The 22,233-nt window shown below is 38.1% G+C and overlaps 1 protein-coding gene across 2 annotated transcripts in view; it reads left to right on the forward strand.

Annotated features, from left to right (window-relative positions):
* LOC136690835 (cadherin-18) overlaps positions 1 to 21,994 on the forward strand; it is a 170,333-nt gene extending 148,339 nt beyond the window's left edge. For both annotated transcript variants that reach the window (XM_066662885.1, XM_066662884.1), the window contains exons 11-12: positions 13,923 to 14,174; positions 21,063 to 21,994. In XM_066662885.1, coding sequence (XP_066518982.1) covers positions 13,923 to 14,174; positions 21,063 to 21,619 — 809 coding nt within the window. In that variant the 3' untranslated portion in view covers positions 21,620 to 21,994. The remainder of the gene's footprint in view (positions 1 to 13,922; positions 14,175 to 21,062) is intronic.
* Positions 21,995 to 22,233: the final 239 nt, after the last annotated feature.

A 22,233-nucleotide genomic window follows, 5' to 3' on the forward strand; every position in this document is an offset into this window, starting at 1 on the left:
GTGTTTTATTACTTTCAGAGCTATCCTGACAACTACTTACATTTAAGCATCTCTAAAGTAGGAGTCGGTAAACCTCATTCTCTTCGTCATTGTCTGTGGCTATCTGAGCTGCGTGGCTATGTCTGCAGGGTTATTGCTCTAGCCATGGCTGGGCACCCAGCCGCTGTTGTTGTCAAACGGATTACCTGCTCCATCCATGCCTGAGCCACCTGCCTTAACCTAATACACAAACGCCTGCTGGCTAGGGGTTGCCGTGGAGACCGCTCTCGTCCCAGGTGTGATGTGCTGGGCTCCAGAGCTATACTCAGTAATCAGTGAGGCATTTGAGAGAGAGAGAGAGAGAGAGAGAGAGAGAGAGAGAGAGAGAGAGAGAGAGAGAGAGAGAGAGAGATCTGATTTTAAATCTCTTTGTTATACCAAACCAAGGCACGGAGATAGATAGATAGATAGATAGATAGATAGATAGATAGATAGATAGATAGATAGATAGATAGATAGATAGATAGATAGATAGATAGAGATAATGAGACAAAGGCATGGTAGGGAAAAAGAGACAGAGAGTTAAAGTGTGAAAAAGGAAAAAGCAGAAAGTGAGGAAGAGAGGGACTAAGAAAAGGTTAGAGAGTTGGTAGAGTATAAGTAGAGACAGAACAGAGAGCAGGAAACAGAGAAAGAATGAGTAGTTGATACAAAAGTCAAGTTCAGAAAATATGTATGAGGAGAGAGGGTAGAGTAGAAAGAAATAGAAAGAGAGTCTAAGTTGCTTAAAGATGCAGCTGATGTGGAAACGAAGAGCAAATGTCATTTCTTGATTTTTGAAAGAGAGAATCAGAGGCACATACATAGTGGAGAGGGGGATGAATCACTCTGTATCTTTCCACTTTTCCTTCCTCCCTCCTTTTTCTCTTCATTCCCTAATTCTACTCTTTCCTTCTCTCTCTCTCTCTCTCTCTCTCTCTCTCTCTCTCTCTCTCTCTCTCTCTCTCTCTCTCTCTCTCTCTCAGTTCTTACCAGTCTAAGCAGAAAGCTTATCAGTTTTTACTGTTGGTTCCATGTCATGGTGTGCTAGAGCTTGTAGAGAGCAGTGTCTGTGTGTATGAAAGAGTGGAGTCCTTTTCAAATGACTATAAAGAGCTGGAGTGGTTTAAATATAGTGGGGGTGTGTCATTTCTCCTTTTGAAGGAGTCTGTGAGAAACGCTTCACACTTACTTACTTTCTGTTTTTACTAAACACTTTCTTTTATTCCTGCCTCACTCTACCTTCATTTTTCTTTCTTGATCTATACATGCACAATTAAATTAAACAGCCACAAAAAAAGCTCTTTCTGGGCCCCTATGCATTTACAGATTTGCAGGTATGCTTTCATTAGGCAACAACATCAGTATAGTCTTGGGTTTAATAGTCAAAATCCTTCTTGGTACAAAAATTGATTTGTGCATTGGATTCCTAGATAAAAGGGCATTGAGCATAAACAGGAGCCCATGCAGGTTTTAACTTTGATTACGTGAATGACTTGATCAGGATTTGTAGTGGCATGAAAGGTAATTAGCCAGGAAATATTCATGATCAGGCCCAGGATAAAGTGTCATCCACCCCAAGGCTTCAATCACTGATCATGGAGATGCATATCCCCAATGGATCAAATATGTAATCACACAATCATTTCAGTGGTAAGCAGGTACACACACACGTAGCATTTGTGCAAATTCACTACTCAAATACACACATTAAAAAACTAAACAAAAAAACAAACAAACAAAACAAAAAGACATGCACAGACTTCCAGGAGTCTCTTTCAGGACACCACAGCACAAAACAAAGCTTTTTATTCATCTATATTACTCCCATCAGTTTAGTCCTCCATTTTCTCATTTAAACTTTAAAGTTCTATGGTCATTTGCTTTCTCTTATTATTCTCTTTCTCTCTCTCTCTCCCGATAAATGACTGCTCTCTCGCTGTCCTCAGGCTGTAATAAGCATGTTCTCTTTGCTAAGGCAGGAGCTGCTCCACTTCAGTCGCATTAGCATGCGGTTAGTGTCAAGGAAAGTGTCCGTGTTGCTTTCTAAGAGTGGCTGTGGATGTGTGTATGAATATTGAGTGTCCACAGTCAACAAATGCCTAAGACAGGGATTCATGTTGTCTTTACCATGACCACTGGCTTGGCAGATGACAAATAAATTAGAAATAGTGTGAGATAATGTTACTAATGGAATGGAATTCAGTTTGAATTTTTTTTTTCTTTTTGGGCAGGGGAGTTGGGGGGGCTGGGGAATGCATTTGAAAATGTAGAGTTAAAAGCAATGGTTTCCCAGAAAATCTGATTTACACAGTTTTCCACTTACTCAAGATCCAGGGTATAACTTTGAGATGAACACTGAGGCAGCTGAACAGGATGCTTGGGTGGGGAGAGGGCATCCAGGGGGAAAGAAATGGCAAAGGTATTCAACTTTGATACATTTATTGGTTGCCATTTTTAAGTGATTTTGTGGGGAGTTAGCTTTTAATTGACTAGTTATAATAATTGAATGAGTGTATGAATTTACAATGCTTGACTTTAATTGGCTTATAACGATATGAACTGGTGGCAAATTTATCTACATGTTCTGTTTTGGAAATAAACAAAAATACAATTTGCTCATTGTTTATGAAATTTGCTTTATATATCTATCTAAAGCCATAGCGTGAATTGTACATCTTTCCAGGCAGCAGAAGCTGATTTTTTAAATTGCATTTTGTAAAGTCATCACTTGTTTTGATGTTGTGCAAAAGTTTCATAAAACAGACATGGAGTACTTTTTTTTTTTTTTTTACATATTATTCCTGGCATGCCAATCTGTGATCGATTCTTTGCAACGTTTTTAGAAATAAAGGTCAGCATCAGAATTACAAGGTGTTCTACCAATGATGCATAATGAGATATTTTTTTCTTTTACCATTTATTTAGTTCTATCTCTCTCTCTCTCTCTCTCTCTCTCTCTCTCTCTCTCTCTCTCTCTCTCTCTCACACACACACACACACACACACACACAGTCACAGTGGTAGGTCTGTGTTTGCCTTTGCTGAGACTGACCCTGAGGCAAACAGTGGGTTTCAGCGGGCTGCCCACATAGTGTCCCTGCAGGACAGACGTAATTGATAGAGGCTGTGTTAGCTTTAAGTCTGATGGTAGGACTCAGGGCGACAGCCTCTGCCTGACTGGTCAAAATCCAGACAGATTTCAGCCAGGGTCAAAAATCTCTGAATCTCCTGAAACCCTGCAGGATCTTAAACTTATACCCAGACAGTAAGATATTACTTGTATAAAGAAACATACAGAATTTTAGCAAAATAATTGGCAAATAAGCAAGATGACATAAAGAAATGGGCAGAGAACTGATACATATCTTATATGGACATCATCCTCCTGTAATATTTACTTCTTATGGCATGAGTCTGATGCATTTCAACAGTTAGTCTCATTCAAGATTAAACATTCTTGAACTTTGAATAAGATTGATACAATTCCATTCATGATACAGATTTAGGTGAATGTAGTGTTAGAATCTTGACCAAGGACTCTTCATGGTGTAGCATGGTGTGCTTAACAAAGGAGGGAACTGAACCCTGAACCCTGAATGTGTAGACATCTGCAGTGTTATCTACACAACACTACAAAAACTGGCAAAATATAATTTTTTTTCTTGACAGTGTTATTATTCCTCTATTGGCAGGCTACACCGTCAGCCATATTAAAGCCCCATTAGACTCATCCCTCAGTCTGCAGCTATTTCCTTAATACAGTTACACATTTATCGGCTACTCACTCTGAGACTTGGTGGCTATTACAAAAATGTTAATGTTTTCCTGAGACAGAAGATTAGACTTATTCTGTGTAGTTTGTTGTGTTCCTAAGAGCTATTGAGTGAAGAATGTATTACTCGCCCTTTCAGTCTAATCAGAACAGTCATGGTCATTTAAGTGCAGGTTTAACTACATTAAGTATCAGACTCCCATTTTGATATCTTGGCTGTAATAATGTGGGTTTGACCCAGGAGCGGAGTCCTGTTTTGGTTTTGATTGTCCTTAGTTCTTTGTAAAATTCACATTCACTTTAGTATACATTGAATGCCTGATTATACTGATAACCTTAAAATGGCAGTGGAAAATCTCATTGTGTAGCTGGACCCTGGAACCAGGACTTCTTACACACTACACTTCGCTCCAAATAAGAACCTGTTTTCACCCAACTTGGCATTTCGTCTGGCATGTAATTTCTAATACTGTTACCTCTAAGATAAGATCAATACATTTTCTCTTCTTTTTTTTTGAGCAATGCCTTTTACACCCAACATGAAACCCAGGGAGAAGCATGCCCCAACTTCACAATTACTTGAAATTAGGTTTGCCCTTGATCCTTCCTCTAGTGCCAAACCATCGCAGTGACATTTTGCTCCTTTTTTCCCTTGCAATTAAACTGGTGCTCTGATCTCTAAATGACTCTGTTACTTTAAGAGATCAATTGCTTTCTAAAGGCATCTTTTCTCACATTTAAATACAAAAAGGGGTCTTTCAGGAACAGCCCCTAATCACCACAGTTGAAAGCTTTTGCTGTCAAGCTGATGATATTTGGGAATTTTAATTAGCTGATGTGTCATTCACACATCTCTTGATTCTGCCACACTATAAACGACTGAGTTGGCATGGAACATTACCATCATTTTCCCAATACACAGTTGGCCCTAAAGTGCTTTTGTACTGATATTTTTAGCATGTTTTATTGATGTTTAGAACTCATGGGCATGCCATTGTGAAATTTTTGAAAGAGCACAGAATGAGAATAACATCCAGTGCTTTCTTAAATAAAAGAACATTGAGGGCTCTTTGGAGAGATTTTGAAACTTTAAAGGTCAAAGGTCAGCAAAACTTTAAACACTGTTTTTACACATGATTTTATTTCCCATGGTTTAGTTTAGAAGTCTACACTAATTAATGTAAGTATTTTTTTCCCCCACTATGATCTGCCTGGTATTTTTTTTAATGTTTGGAGTCGGTTGTGTAGAGTTTAGATTACAAAAGAAAAAAGAAAAAAAAAAGATTCTACCTGTGTCATATGCAGCATGTAACTGTCTTACAAAACACTATTGTTATTTACAAGAGACTGGATGCAAAAACAGCTCTTTAAAATACTCTTACAGTTAAAATCAAGTATTTAGCATTGTGGCAGCATGGTGGTGCAACAGAAAGTATCACTGTCATAGATCTCCAGGGTTCTGGGGTTGTAGGTTCAATCCCTGCCTCAGTTTATGTATGCCCTCCCCCTGTTTGAGTGAGCTTACTCTGCGTGCTCCGGTTTCCTCCCACAGTCCAAAAATACCATGCTGGATTGGCTCTTCAAAAATGTCTGCGTATGTGTGTGTTTTAATGCCCTGTGATGGACTGGTACACTGTCAAGTGTGTTTTCCTGCTTCATGCCCAATGATTCAGGAATAGTCTCTCAATAAACTGCAAAATTGAACAGGATGTAGCGGTTGCTGAAAATGAATGAATGAATATAAGAGTTTTTATTAAAATAACAACTTGATTTTTCATTATGAAAACAGAGATGAGTTTTTAGGGTTTAATGGGAGACGAAATGAAGACATTAAACTAAGATGCTATTTGAATTCTCGTTCATGATTCCTTTTATGTTTACTATATTGTTCTACAAGTAAGGTCTTTTCCTCAGTATCAATTCACAATTTATCATTCCACACACTGAGCAACTTAAGAAGCAAAACATACCATCATGTTCTCTGCTTAAAGAGACTGGCTGTTTGTTCCAGACTCGGGTGAGAATGTTTTTTTTTTGCATGTAAAACACACACACACACACACACACACACACACACACACACACACACACACACGCACACAGGCATGCTGAGCTCGGAACACTAGGAACTCTAGTGAAAAAAAAAAGAAAGAGACAACTGAAGTGTGTTTCATCAGTGATAAACGACATGGCTTCATTACTTAGTAGCACAGAAGTGGGGTTGAACTTAGAACATTCTACCCTGCAACAACATAGGGACAGTGGGGTGGAGAGAGAGGGAGATGCTGATGAAAAAATATATTAATTAAAGAAGATATCTGGCAGTGAGCAATTCATGCTGTTGTCTAACAATCCTCTTACTGAGTATATTCTCACAGGTATGCAGTATTATTGTGTGTCAACACACACACACACTTTGCTTGATCCCAGAAAGACTTCTGTCTAGCCCTGGGTTCTGTACATAATTCCATAAACTTTTGTGTGTGTTTGTGTGTTCATGCTTGTGCATGCATTACTCTACTGTTTACCTCAGTTCTTCTTTCAAAACATAATTGAATTGCAAATTAAAAAACAACATGGAACACAAACAGCAAAAAATGCCACAACGCCTTTTGTTGCTTACACATTTTTTATGATGAATTTTGAATATGAAATATTTCGAAGAATGTCCCAAGCAGTCCAACTGATGTGTAAAAAGGACTGAACACACATTGAAATCATAACAGCCCCAATTGTTTAGAACCGTCTACAACTGTCCATTTCATAAATACTGAGTATAATATTATATTCCAGTAGAGATTCATTGAACTCCAGACATATAAACATTTACATATGTCAGCTCATATCCCTGGTGGTCTAAATGCTGTTTAGACATTTAGCCATTAAACAAGTACAAGTGTAAATGCACCAAAATCTGTCTAGATAATATACAGCCTACGTATACTATGCTGTATGTTTGCAGAATGGAAAAAAGCTAACGATATTTTGAAAACAAACTGGCTTCAGCACAATGAGAGCATGCCATACTGAACTGAACAAAATAATTGTTTTTTTGTTTTTTTTTACTCTGGAAACATTATTCAGGAGGCTATTCTATACAGCTGTCATCTACTGATGTAAAATCTGTAAAATGACATGATAATTTCAAGGCAAAACTGCAATTTTAAAAGCAGCAGCTGTCTTTAGAATAGAAGAAATGAAAAGTAACTTAGATTACTGACTGTTGTATATACATCAATTTGTAAATCACCTACCAAATAGCAGGGTTCAGTGCTCACCTCATGATGTCAGTGGAGTTGAAAAAAACACATGCATAGCAAATTCACCAGTGTTTAATCAACACTATTCATGTTAAATTAACACTGTGAGTGTAAAGATCCATCAACGCTCTCAGTGTTAATTTAACACTAATAATATTGATTTAACACTGGTGAATTTGCTGTGCGTTAGCAAGGTCAAATGGCTGTGTGGAATTTTCCACAGATGTGATTGGTTGAATGAGTGGTGCTCTGCGGTAAATCTGCCTTGGCCCAATAATGCCAGGCAGGCTCTGAGCTCAGCACGACCCTGATACATGAATGAATGAATGAAAGCATAAATACCAGATTTCAGTTTGAGTAATCTGAGATACATTTGATTGCCAAGTGTAAATGCAAGTAGATTAATCTGTATCAGGTTTATTTCTGTATAAGTCAAGGGTGTAAACCGAAATTTATTAATACTTTTAACCCCAACTGACCTCTAGAACAATTATGCATTTTTGACCATTACAGCCTTATTGAGAAGTAATTTTCATAATAATTCAAGCAGCAAAAGATAAAGTTGATTATTTAATGATGGACCAGATATTGAGGTGTAAACATAATCCAATATATCATCAGCTTGAATATATTTAATTTAATATTTTAAAACAATCCTTGCTAAACTTTGAAAAAATAATAATAAAATACATAAATATTGAATATAATATTTTCATAAGAACATATACTGAACAAGAAGCCACATCTCAGCATTCATTCATTATCTGTAACCGCTTATCCAATTCAGGGTCACAAAGGGTCCAGAGCCTACCTGGAATCATTGGGCGCAAGGCGGGAATACACCCTGGAGGGGGCGCCAGTCCTTCACAGGGCAACACAGACACACATACATTCACTCACACTTATGGACACTTTTTTTGAGTCGCCAATCCACCTACTAATGTGTGTTTTTGGACTGTGGGAGGAAACCGGAGGAAACCCACGCGGACAACACACCAACTCCTCACAGACAGTCACCCGGAGCGTGAATCGAACCCACAACCTCCAGGCCCCTGGAGCTGTGTGACTGTGACACTACCTGCTGCGCCACCGTGCCACCCCACATCTCAGCAGTATTTATTTATTTATTTATTTATTTATCAGAATTTAAATCAAAAGGACTTGAGTAGTCTGAAGTTGGCTCCCTATCAGAAAATGAAAAGAGAATATCCAAACAAAAAGTCATCTTAAGTCTTTTCAGTCTTGGTGGGTCAAAATCCATTCCAAGCTTAAACAGTCCTCCTCATTTAAAACACACTTGATTCCACAATAGTGGAAATACACACAGCACACATAAAGCACTAACAGCTACACATCACACAGGTTATTTGTTTCAGAAGCATGGTGGGCCTGTTAACTTATGCTAATTATTTGCCAAACAATCTCTCTGAAATTGTTTTTAATTAATTGTACAAAAAATAATCCACATGTGATTGAAAGTAATCTGATTATTTTCTTTTTATGTGTTAATCTTTTGGATACATTTACAAATTCTATGTTTTATAAATAAATAGTAATCTTATTTAAAAACTATTTCCCCGTGCTTGCCTTTCACATGTGGCACTGGTATAGGAACTGTAGGAATATTTCCATTGCTGCAATCTGCATTCGTTTTTCTTTTTCTCTCAGCTATCATCGCCACTCTCCAATAATGTTGTCATATAGCTCTAAGCCTAGTTTGTAATCCTATATAGAGGTGAATGAATAGAGTATATCTAGAATATGTGACTTTCTCTATTTGACTAAATTTGCCTCCTCACTTAATATTATAATATCTGTACTATTATTAAATCTGCTTGCCCGTAGTATAAAAAAGAAAACCAATGTGTTCCTTTGGTGATTAAAAGCAGTAACTTGTGCAAAAGCATTAACAATCATGTAATGCAGGGTACTGATCACTTGCATTTGCATACTGCTGACCTATAGGAAATGGTCCTCTTGAATGGATAAGAGGACCTTTATCCATGCACCTGCAGTCTCTGGCATTCAGGTTAAATTGGAAAGTGTGATCATGAATATGAAAGGCAGCAGTGCTATCCACAGCTCTGCCCACTGAGGAGCTCAGGCTAGCTTCAGGTTCTTAGCTTATCTCTGTCTCTTACATTTTCTCTCTATTGCCTCTTCACTCTCTTCCTCCTTCTCCCTATCCCCCCCCCTCTCTCTCTCTCTCTCTCTCTCCCTCTCTCTCTCTCTCTCTCTCTCTCTCTCTCACTCCCACTCTCTCTCTCTCTCTCTCTCTCTCGAGTGTAAGTTAATAAACCATGTTGTGTCCTCAGCTGTCTATCATTATAATTATTCATGGGACTTGGTTTGGAGAGTGGAGTGGGAGGTGTCTTGCTCAGTGCAGTCGTTTGATAGTGTGCAGAAAAAACACTGCTCATAAACTCAAGACACACCTCCCCAATTGCTTGAGGCGCTACACCATCTGTGTAGGTGTGTAGTTTACACATACACACACACACACCAACACATAAAACTGTACATCATAGCAAGCACGTAAAGAAAATTAACAAATGTACTGCATGCAAGCTATACATCTTTTTTTTTTTTTAAATTAACATTAGAACAAGCCTAACATTATACAGGCATGTTCCACCAACAGATTCACACTCACTGCACCTCACCAGGGGTCTTCATCATATCTCCATGCACATTAAAATCTCCATGCTTCACTTCACATAAACCTTTGATCCATAAAGATTTACCATGGTGTTGAGAATCACTATCCAATATTTAAACCACATACACATGTACCTTACTGTCTCCACTGAGCTGCAGGTACTGTAGATTTACTGCATTCATATTTACATAAAAGCACTGCCAAGCTCCATTCCAGCTCCTTTAGGGGAAGGTCTTCAAACATTAATTTCCTCACCATGAGGTTATTGGTTCAAATCCCTGCTGGGACAGCCTTGTTATAATTGTGCAGAAAGTCTATGGATTAGAAAGTACCTTTGAGGTTGTGCTTCATTTTGAAGTCAGTGTAGTTAGTGATTAGCGACTGAGCTGATTTTCCTGTGGGGAAAATATATGGTGTTTCTGTGTATTTTAGAAAATCACCCCAATCACACAAATGTTCCACAGCAAATACTTTTTTGTCCTGTGTACATTTTCCTAGAATATCTTATAAATAACGAGGTTGCTAAGTTGTTTTTATGATTAATGACTGAAACTAGGAAAAAAGTAATGGAACATTTTTTCCTCCTTCATTTTAAGAAAGTTATATGCCACCTAGTGGTTGGGGTGTATAAATGCAGTTCTGAAGGGTAACTGAAGTCTGAAGTTGGGTATGTGGACACTAAGGCTGTTTCTCAGTACAAGGTATGTCAAGTTCAAACTGCGGTACTTGATAGTACAAACGTGGCGACTTGCGAGTACAAACTCCTGGGGATGCTGTGGTCGTTATGTAATGCCGGCGTACTTAATGATTCACCATGGCATGAAAAAATTAATATTACTGAGGCTGGTGCGAAATGCATTCACATCCCAATGCATCCTCGATATTATGGATGGAGAAAGAACACTTTTGGGTATTTGAACTGTACAGTACTGTACAATGGGACAGTAGTTGGGCTGAGACTGAAGATGTTTCCCAAGAACATGAGGACACAAGTACAGACAAGAACACATATTGAGAACATGTCTATGGAAATGCTAGCCGCACCACACACTAATTTGAAAGTTAAGATTTCATAGGCTAAGACAGCATTATTGACATCAGTCTATCTCTGTCTCTATCTATATCTGTCTTCCTTCTCTCCCTATTACTCAGCACAAAGCTATGAAGTCTTCTTTTAGCTGATGTCACAGATCTGGAGAGTTAGTGTTCTCCTTCAAGCATATTGAGCTGTCTTATGATGATATTTTAGAAGCAGCTGAAAAGGAACGAGTAGCTGGTTTCATGAGTCTCAGAGGAAATGTGCTAGCCACACCCTCAGATTGGGACTATTACAAGATTGGGGGGAGTTCTGGCTAAATCAGTAATGGCTAAAGTAGGGATATATAAAGATTTCAGCTATAAGAACAGCTACAAATAGTTTATTACCCTCCCACCCCCCAGAGGTTGTTAGATGTCATGTAAATGTACAGGGGTGCTAGCTTTTATTTAGCATATACTGCATGATGCAATTTCTATATTTTACAACAAATTTTTTAGGTGTTGACCATGACAAACTACAGAATGACAGCACATCCTCAGAGATCACTGGCTAGGCCAGTGCTAAAGGAAGTAAATATTATATTAAATGTCTGATGACTCAGAAATCTGGATGCTAGCCATAAATTTAGACTAATACTGGCCTAAATTGCACTGTCACTGGTGATTCCAGATGAAAAGACTCACCTGGGTCCTCCAGAGACTTTCCCAAAATCTGCCATCACATCAATTTTTGACATCTTTCATGATTTATAATTAGCTTTCTGACTGCCAACCCCCATGTGTACTCCCAACATGTTTCTTGGAGTTGTAATCCTGCCTTATCCTCATACTGTACTTCTAACATAGCATTTTCTCACATCTAACACCCTTTATATCCCCGCTGTCAGTAGTAAAAATTACAGCAGATGTTTCTTAATGTCATTGTTGATTCAATAATCTAATATGATTCAATTTTCATTTTATAGTATTTTAATTGGTCCATTTGTTGTGAAGTGTTCTCATGAAGTAAAAGGTTGCTGTCATTTTCAAATCTACAATGAAAAGTGGACTTTTGAGGTTCTGTTATGACAGGAATGACTTGTCTGACAGTAGTTTGACATACATTTAACAAGCATTGTACTCTGACCACTGGTTTATTTCATGGATGCTTTCTGTGTATGATATTGCTGCCAATGTAACCGTGGCATATTGTTGATACTGCTGCCACACGGTTCTGTGGGTCCATGTATTGGTCTTCACCTTGTATCACTCTCTTTGTGGAGGTGTGTCTGTTCTTCTGTCTGCCTCACAGCCACTGGGAGCTAAACTAAGTGCACTCATAATGCTGGTCCTAAACCTGAGTGAAATAAGAGGATTGTATCGGGAAGGTCATCCAGTATAAAACCTGTACCAAGATTACTGTGGAGATCAGATGATCTACTGAACAACCCCTCATTGGAGCAGCCAAAAGTAGCACAACAAGAAATGAAGTGAGACAATAATTTGTAAAGTTAATTATTTGTCCAACAATGGCATCTTCATTAGACAGACTTTAGACTCCTTTAGAGTCTTATTCCTCTCATATATATATATATATATATATATATATATATATATATATATATATATATATATATATATATGTTATATACTTAACAGCCCAATTAGCTGCTTATGTTTTTTACTGGATACACAATACGTGCAAAAAGCATTTTAACCTAGATGGCTGAAAATCTCCCAGTGAGAAATGCAAATTGTCTGCAGGTGTTCCTGTATGAGATGTCTCTAACATCCAACAGTAATCAGCTTTAATCATGGTTTGGTGTTGGTACATCACATATAGAAAATTTCACCAGTGTGTGTGTGTGTGTGGTTTAGAAGAAGTTCTGCTATGTGAAAACTAAAACGAGGACCTCCATATTCCAAAATTACCCTGGAACTGGTCCTGGTTGAGGATGAATGTATGAAAGTGGCTTTAACTGCCCTGAACATTTGTAGTGTATGAGTGGTGTTGGGCAATCTTTTAGATTATGTTAATCAAAAGCCTCCAAAAGTTCTTCATCTATGTTCATTTGAGTCAAAAACCACCTACAGCCTCTACTGGGATTACTGTTATTAGATTTATTTTTGTTCAGTCCGAATGATCAGTTCATCATTTCTCATCACCAAAATCTCTCACACACCATTACATTTGGTTTAATATCTCTGCAGTCATTTCCAGTGCCTAATCTTTTTTCTCACCACCTTTCACACAGGATAGGGACAATTTTGAGGGAGCTGCCAGATGTGGTTGAAGGGAGAGCAAGAGAGCGAGAGTGTGTGAGAAAGAGAGAGACTCGTTAGGTTGATTCTGTGGTTAAGTGGTTTGCTTTCAGAGCTGTAGGTTGGAGGTATTAGATAGGACTCATCTGCTGTGTGCTCTAAGTGCCAGTGCCTCACCTTAATTCCCCCATTAAAAGCCCATCTGTGGGAATGGGCTCATAAGCGCTGCTGAAAGTGCAGAGCACAGCCAGACAACCCGAATGAGACTGGCCTGGGCTCAAACCAGACTAATTTAATCTAATGATCTCTCTCGTCGCTCTTTTTTTCTCCTTCCCTCTCACCCTCCCTTTTATCTCTCTTCTCTCCTTGTGTCTCTCGCCACATTTTGTCACACTTTTTTTTACCTCTTTCTCACACACTATTCATTGTCTGCTTTTCTTTCTCTCTTTCTGTCCTGCTCATTACTCTTTCACCCCTACCCCCAAATAAATCCCTCTCCTGTCCCACCTGCTTCGTTTTTGGCAATTGTCTATGCGCCTCCCTGTCTTTCCTGCTCATTTTGCTCCTTTTTCTTCCACTCATTCACCTCATCCTGTCATTTTCTTCTCCTATCACTATCACTTCTCGTTACGCTCTCCTATTCCTTACTGCTTCTTGTTTCTCTCCTGACCTCATCCTGTCATTAAATTTTTCATATCACTGTCCTTTCTCCACTCTGGCTTCTTCCCACTTTTTTATGTCCTTCTTCCATTCCTTTGTTTCTTTCTTTTTTCTGCCCTTCTGTCCCCCTTTCTTTTTGTTCTTACTCTCCTCTCCTTCCTACCATTCATTTTGTCACCTCCCTTTCTTTGTTCACTTATTTTTTCATCTTTCTACTCATTCCTTTCATTCTTCTACTCTCTCTCTCTCTCTCTCTCTCTCTCTCTCTTAGATAGTACGGCCAGTATAATTGCAAGGCGGCGGCGGTTCCACAGATTGACTCAGGAGTTGTATGAGTTGCCAGTAATAGTGTGGGACGGAGGTGAGCCCCTGCTGAGCAGCACCAGCACTCTGACTCTGAGAGTGTGTCCATGTCAGCGAGGCATGAGGCAGAAGATCTGTCAGAGCGAGGCTTTCTTGTCCTCGGCCGGACTGAGCACTGGAGCCCTCATCGCCATTCTTCTGTGTGTTCTCATACTGCTGGGTGAGTTTACTCTTTTACTCCTGGTGCAATGATTTACATGTTAACCCTGAACTAGCCAGGCTAAATACAGTGTAGAAAATGCTGTGCTCTAGAGTGGCAAATTCATATTTATTAATGCTCACTATGTCTTTAGCAGGCTTGATCCTAAACTGACATTTGTTCTCTTTGATATTTGCTCAAAGCTGTGGATTTGTTAAGTGTTTTGTAATTTGTAATTCTTTAACAATGAACTATGCCCAAAATTCTGAGAAATGCTAACTATTTGAGAAAGGCTAACTATTCAAATGTGTTAACTTATTTCCACCGGCCACTGTTTCTGCTTACCTTCTGTTTTTCCCCAATATCGTGTCATTGGTGTTTTTTTTTTTCTACATAAATTGAACATGGTCTTAAAAAGCTGAAAATATTGTTTTTGAAGTCAGAAACTGCTATTTTAAACAACAAATCACAAATAGGAAATCAGCCTACATATCTATTACTCTGATTAAAGGCAATAGCAATTAGTTCTTACCAGTCAAAGCTGTGCTCTGGATTTAGCTCTTAAAAAAAAAAAAATAATAAAATAAAATAAACAGCCGCTCTAACAATAGTCTCATAATTTATTCACTGATAGGAAACACTACTCTGATTTATTTCATTTTGCACAGTGCAAACATGCACAAATTATGATTCCTATTTAAGCATAATTAAAAATAAAAGAATTATTTAAAAACAAATAAATGAATAGGGTTCATTGCTAACTGCTGTAGTTTAGTTAGGAACTAATCTGTAAAAGGTAAAAAAAAATGTTTTTCACATTTCCCTTTTCAACATCTGTGTGTTGTATTCTTACCTCAGTTATTCTTAAGTTCATCCTGAAGAACTTAATTGCTGCAACAATTTTATCCATTGATTTGTCATTTGCTTAGTGCCGTCTTGACCAGTTCAAGATCTCCAGGATAACATTAAAAATCCCTTCCTTTTAACCTTGAATATCTGAATCTTCAGTTTCGTAGCGTTATGAAGTATGTGTCTCTGACAAAGCTACTCTGTAATTGCATGCAACCTCTAACCTCTTAGAGATTTAGCATCACTTTAATGATAAGTTACTGTGCTAGGTTTCAACACACTAACAAAAAAGTTAACCTTCCAACCTTCAAGCTGTGACCCTTCTACAAAGGTCCACAGTGATCAATATTGAGTACAGTCATGGCATTTAACCCTAGATATTTACCTTTGGCTTTCGGAGGTACAAAATGTGCAAGGTGATCTATTGTACCTATATTTTTTACGAGCACAAGACAAGCGTTTTAAGTTTATGACCTTATTAAAGTTCACCTTTTGAACACCCACTAAGTGCTGTATTGCTATCATTTTTATTACTGTCTTGCTTCAGTGGTGACAGCAAACTCTAAACCTTTCTTTTGCCCTGTCTCACTGCTTCAACACCTGTTAGACTGTTCAATGTCATTAAATCCACAAGATGTGTAATTAGAGCTGTTATGGAAAACAACAGTGTACCTGCAAAAGAGAGGGCAGATTCTGACATGAAGGCCCCCATGCCCAACATAAATAAACCATCCTGTCGAGCAAACACAACAGTGCTAGGATTACAGAAGGTTTTGTGTCCGTGTGTTTGTTTGTGTGTGTGTGTGTGTGTGTGTGTGTGTGTGGAGAAGATCTCCTTTACTGTCCCTGAATAGTGAGGCACAAAGTTTATACATATTCATATCCAGGATTTAGACTGGGGCATATACGCAGTGGGGTCATCAACTGAGGAGGCATCGGGGCAGCACCTGAATTCTAATAACCAGATAAACAGAAAGCATAAAAAAACTTGGGGTTGAGAGATAAATAGTACCACCTCAGAAAGACTGAGGGTTAAGAAAGGTAAACATAGGGCAGAATAGAGAGAAAGAGAATGTGAAGGACAGACACATAAAACAATGGGACACAGAGAGAGAGAAGTATTTAGGCCTGACATCATAAAAATGACCTTTTATAGAGGACATCCTCCCCAAACTTATCATTTGTCTTATAAGAATAGTGCTCTGTATAGTAACAAAGCACAGTCCTTTCACTTGCACCAGCAAATGTAACAAGTTATTGAAAGATTAAGCAAATTATACTAATTTTTTATTAAACTTTGCTTGAGTTAGTGGTTTTCTTTATTCTAGCTGTTACGTTGGCTAGCTAGGTATTCTACTAGGAGGAAAACTGTTCAGCTGAGGTGAAACAACTTATTTTCAAACAACTTTTATATGCATGTGTATGAAGCATTTCAGCCAGCTAAAAGGTCCAGTAATGAATTTTCAAATTTGCCTGCTATTTATGTAACCATAAATTATAACATATTTGGGCAGAGAACTTTAAAAAATTAGGAGATGGCAAAATATTGAAAACATGGTATTCAGTGAGTTACTCTTTTAAAAATACATAAACTGTAACCATCAAATACACATAGGATACATTTAGATTAAATAAGGCAAGTGTGGAAAACGTAATTCATTCTTGCCCTCACTGTTTTACTGGTTGACAGATTTCATGAAAGAATCACAATTTACATTTAAATGCCTTTGAGGAATTATTTTTTAGGAAAAACATTTTTCCTCCCAATGAGAAAGTACATGGCAAAAGAGGCATACATTTGGTAAATGCTCCAGGGAACCATTATAAAAGCAATATACTCATGTCTTTTGTGGTTTTGTGAGTTGTTAGAAGCTTCCAATTTTTCTCAGGTAAAGTTGAAAAGCTTTTAAAGTGGAGCAGTGCTTTAAGCCCGATAAATGAAGCATCTCGCCAAAGATCCCATCTGAGAATTTGAGAGTGGCCGTTTATTTTGTTTAAATCTGTCACTAGAGGAGTTACTGCACAAAGATTTCCATGTTATTCACAGTGAAATATATCAAACTACAGAATCAGTTTTTGGTGTTATGTATTTGGGGTTATGTATAATATATACAGAGCTTACTTAATTGCTGGATTATCTGTAATATTTGTCTATTTTTTTAATTAATGTTTAAGTTGAGTATCAATAAAATGTGGCAGATGTGTGATGCGTTACCCATACTTGCCTATTCTCTAGGGAAGTTTGTGACACCTAAAAAATTCTGGATCATATTCTCAAACAGCAAAAAATTCATTTTTTTGTGTAGCCCTTTAAGAGTTTGGGAGAAACTTACCTAATACCTAACTTTGGTACAGTCCTGTGTAGAAAAACAAAGGCTTAACCCAGAATAAAAAAATTTAACTAATGATCAACTTGAACTGAAAAAAAAAAATATATATATATATATATAACCTCTATGTTTTCCTGCAGGTTATTTATTTATTTATTTATTTATCTTTTTTTACTATGTCTCTGATTGGATGCCATGAAATATTTATGATGATTAGGAAATGTTCCACAGCTTTGTGTATTTTTATGGAATGCCTGGACTGGGAAGTGAATTGTTTTTACACATCAAATATAAATTATTATTTTCCATATATTTTTGAATTGCCAGCTGGTCCTGATTTAGGCTATAAAAAGGGTAGGATTATTTAGAGTCAGCTTGGAACATGAGCAGAGAAACTGATGGGCTGTGGAAAGGTGCGACAGCATTGTAGAGGAGAAGGTGTGTATGAACTGAAGGATTAGACAGCAGGGGAGTGGGAGAAACAATGTGGGACTGTGACAGGTCACAGGCCTCGATTCAAAGGTGCAAGACATGAAAACACAGAGTCAAAATGATGATTCTTACTCCATCTCTCATTCTTTCTTTCTCTCCCTGCTTGCCTTTCTTTCTCTCATGCTGTCACTCCTCGTCAGCTCCCTCCATGGTTCCAGGCTGGTTAGATTAGAGAGGTCTCACATCCTATGTGTGATAGTTGCCCTCTCTGTGGCTAGAAAGCTCTAGTGTTAACCCAGGCAGTCCCCTTGGGATAAAAATATTCCCCAGAGCCTGCGTACTCTTCAGCTGCTCTAGGAAAACATATTCCTCTGCCTTATGCTCTTAGTGCAATCTGCATGACAATAAAATGCAATAAAAATCATCCTCCTGAAATCTGCCACATACATTTACCCTTTTACTGTTGTTCACCGATTAGTGCCGGGGATTCATTTCAGGAATGGAAATGCAATGCACTCATGTGAAAAGATGTGAATCATCTTTACATCTTGTTTAGCAATAAAATGCTGCCATAAGGTGTGTCCACCTTTGGACATGTGCAGTAGGTTGTGTTGCTTTAGCTTTTAATGCCTAAGGTTAAAGACAGACTGTGTGAACACTGTTAAGCTTATGCTTTTGATAATTATAGCACATTGCTGTTTTGGCTTAATAATCCAAAGGCTTAAAAAATAAAATACTAAATACACACACAGAAAGCAATGCAAATATCTGCTTATCCTGCATTAAACACACTAAGGTAATAAGGTAATAATTTTAATCATGCCCATAGTTTTGATGTAAATAGTTTGTATTGTGACTGTTATTTTCCATTTGCATAGTTGTGATAGTTGCATTATTTATTTATTTAATACATTATTCTGTTACTTTTTTATAAGTCACACATCTGGTCTTGCCTCAGTTCGGGAGAGCATAATAGGTCTCTTTAAATGGAAAGAATGGATGTCCGTCTCTCTATATCAATCAGCGCAAGTCTAGCCAACCTGAACATCTGATAGCTAAAATTACAGAATTACAGAGCAATCGCACTTTCCTCTAAGTGTGTTGAACTGTCCACTGAAGACCATGGCAGCAGACTGTTTGAAAACATGCAGTGGCTAGCTTCAGATCCTTCAGAGGAAGCTTGTGCTAACCCTTCAACCACCAGCCTGGCCTCCTCATGTGACTGAGGAACAATTGCACAGAAGGCTGAGCATAAATATGGGTTGTCCTTTTTAACCTATCAGAGGAATGATGTTTTGACAGTCATGTTTTGCTATTCTCATCATGCTAACGTCCAACAGCTTTATCAAACATCACATCTTCATCCAGATCTCATATTTGAATCTATCCATTCTGTTCCCATTTTGGTTTCTTTGGCTGAGCAGTGATAATGAAGGATCTCCCTCAAAAAGCCTACAGTGCATCATTGGCACCCATGCTAATCGAGGCTAATGCATGCTATTGATTTACAGCTCCACAATGCTTCACTTGAGCTTTGCATCTTAATAGGATATCAAAGAATCATCGTTCACACCCATTGATCTCTGGTCCAGAATGGGTTTGTTCACTGATGCTCACATTATGTTAAGGCCATGTTTGAATGCTAATTTAATGCACGATGGCATTCCAGCTGGGTGAATCATTTATTTTAGTAGTGTACACGCAGCGGGAGACATTAAATTGTGCATCTGACCTTATTTATTTTGCAGCATTTACATGTTTGATGTTAGTTCTTAGTGGATTTTAATGTGTTTTTACTTTCAGAGTTCCGATGAAGTTATTTAATGTGCACTGTTTGTGCTGTTCATTCTCTGTTGTTAAGCATGTATCGTCTTGTCCTTTGCAGTTATTATTAAAGAGTGACAATTTCCTTTGATTATGTTATCTTAATCTCTAGACCACCCTGTGAGCGTGGCTTGTGTGTCGCGGATAAGCTTCTAATAATTTCTTATTTTTGCCAGAAATTAAATTTGTTCTAATGCCTTCTAAGATTAAGCTATTTTTATTACTTTTGTTGTATTTCTAATTGTACCTCTGTTCCATTCACTATCATTACTTTGTGCTTTTTGTTTACATCTGTTTATCTGTTTCAGTTAAAGGGGCAACCTAAAACTAGAATTTAATGTCCTGTTACCTGTAGTATTCTGGAGTACAGCATTACATCCCATCGTTGTCCTTTCACTGTAATACGAAGCATGTATTTCAACATGCAAATATCCTAACACTACTAAAATGCATTTTAAAGTTAATATGGACATATTTGATATTTGGTTTCTTAACAGTGGCATTATCTATCTGGATTTTTCCTGTAGATACAGGAAAATTCATGTTTTAACCTATGATTAATTGTGATATCTCACTGTGAGGTGGCTTGACATTTTTACAACAGATGCAACACAATAGTTATGTTTTATATTTGGGCCGGAGTGACCCTTTACCTGAATCGATACATATTTTAGACCCTTTGGTAACTGCACATGGTTAGCTGTTTGAGGCTATATTGTAGCAATGTACTCACAGCTCTTTTATGTTTAAACTGTTTTGAACTCAATGCAGGCCACAGAATTGCCTTCTAACTTAAACCCTTTTCACAGTCTTCGCACAAGGCAAGAGGAGAACTGAGTTTTTGAACATTTTTACACGGCTGTACAAAAGAAAGCTGTGACAGTTTCTAAAACATTGGTTTGCTTCTCATCATTTAAACATTTCTTTAAGTGCTTGGTTACAAACAAGACTAATGACATTATATCTCTATTCTGCTTTCTGTCTGAATAACACAATAAAAAACATAAAAAAAATACCAGGATTTTGAGAAGATATTGTGTCAAGAAATTATATGCACTAAAGTTGACACTACATTTGACACTCCCATCTCACAGCAGACACAACTCAAGCCCAAATAAACAAACATTACTCACTAATGCCCTCTAAAGCTGTTATCAGTGATGAAAACTATTATTTTTGTAAGATCTATGATATGTCTCACTAAATGTGCTTTCTGCTTACATTTATTTACATGAATTTGCCTCAGGACAGACTGGTAAACCTGAACAAATTCACAACCTGTTTGTTGTGTGACAGCCTTCACAATTTCACAAATGTAGAAAATAACTGTTTTCAATCCAAAATAATTGGGATTCGATGATTATTTAATAATTGTAAAATGCTTGTGATTCAAGCAGTCTTTTTACACACTTGCTGTATTTTTTAAATGGAGTTACTGAATAATCTGCAATAATTTCTCTGCCTGTCTCTTCAGCCATCGTGATTCTGTTCATCACACTGAGACGGAGTAAGAAGGAGCCGCTGATCATCTCTGAAGAAGACATCCGGGAGAATGTGGTCACTTATGACGATGAGGGGGGAGGGGAAGAGGACACTGAGGCCTTTGATATTATTGCACTGCGGAACCCAGAAGCTGCAGAGGAGCTCAAATTCCGGCGAGATGTGCGGCCTGAGGGCTGCCAGCCGACTTCTAGTGGACGACCACATCGTCGCCGTGGCACCCACAGTTCCTCCTCCCTGGAAACAGAAGAGGAAATGGACGTCCGTGACTTTATCAAGCAGAGACTCACCGAGGCAGACCAGGACACTAGTGTGCCGCCTTACGACTCATTACAAACGTATGCATACGAAGGTCAGGGGTCACCAGCAGGGTCCATCAGCTCACTGGGGTCAGCTGGCATGCACACGGAACAGGATTACAAATTTCTGGATGACTGGGGACCAGAATTTCAAAAACTGGCTGAACTCTACTGTGAGGAGGTTGATGCTCAATCTGAATCCACTACCAAGGACACAGACGAACAGACTTAAACCTTTTTGTTTTTGTTTTTTATTTTTTTTTTTTGATTGATCATAAACTATAAAGAAAGCACACATACACACACACACACACCACAAAAGACAAGAAAAAAACTGGCCTCTTTTTGCTACCCTGGACTTCATTGTTTTATCAATAGCGTGAAAATGTTCCTGGACTGTTTATTCCTGCTGAAAAATCAGGTCAGCCACAAAGACAGTCTGGCTTGCATTGCTCTTCTCTGTTTTTGGATCATTCAAACTGTAGATCCTGAGAGCAGGAGAATGAGAGTTGATTTTGAGAAGAAAAAAAATTAAAAATCGTATAAAAAAAAAGAAAACACTCATGGAAAAAAATATTTTCCCTGGTGTATATTTTTTATTGCTCAATAAAGTCCTAAATTCTGGACACATGGATATATGTGTAAAAAAAAGTCTAATGGATCGTTTATCTGATGGATGCACGAAAAGGCAGCATGGGAAGATCATGTGGGCTCACCACCCACACAATCCAAAGTAGGGGGGCGACGCAATGCCCATTGGACACAGAGTGGGGGCAAAGCCCCTGCACTCATGGAACAGAAACAGGTTCTTGATCAATGGAACATAACCGCAATGGTGGGGGAAAG

Source organism: Hoplias malabaricus, chromosome 3 (genome assembly GCF_029633855.1).
Source record: "Hoplias malabaricus isolate fHopMal1 chromosome 3, fHopMal1.hap1, whole genome shotgun sequence".
In the NCBI taxonomy this organism is placed as follows: Eukaryota; Metazoa; Chordata; class Actinopteri; order Characiformes; family Erythrinidae; genus Hoplias; species Hoplias malabaricus.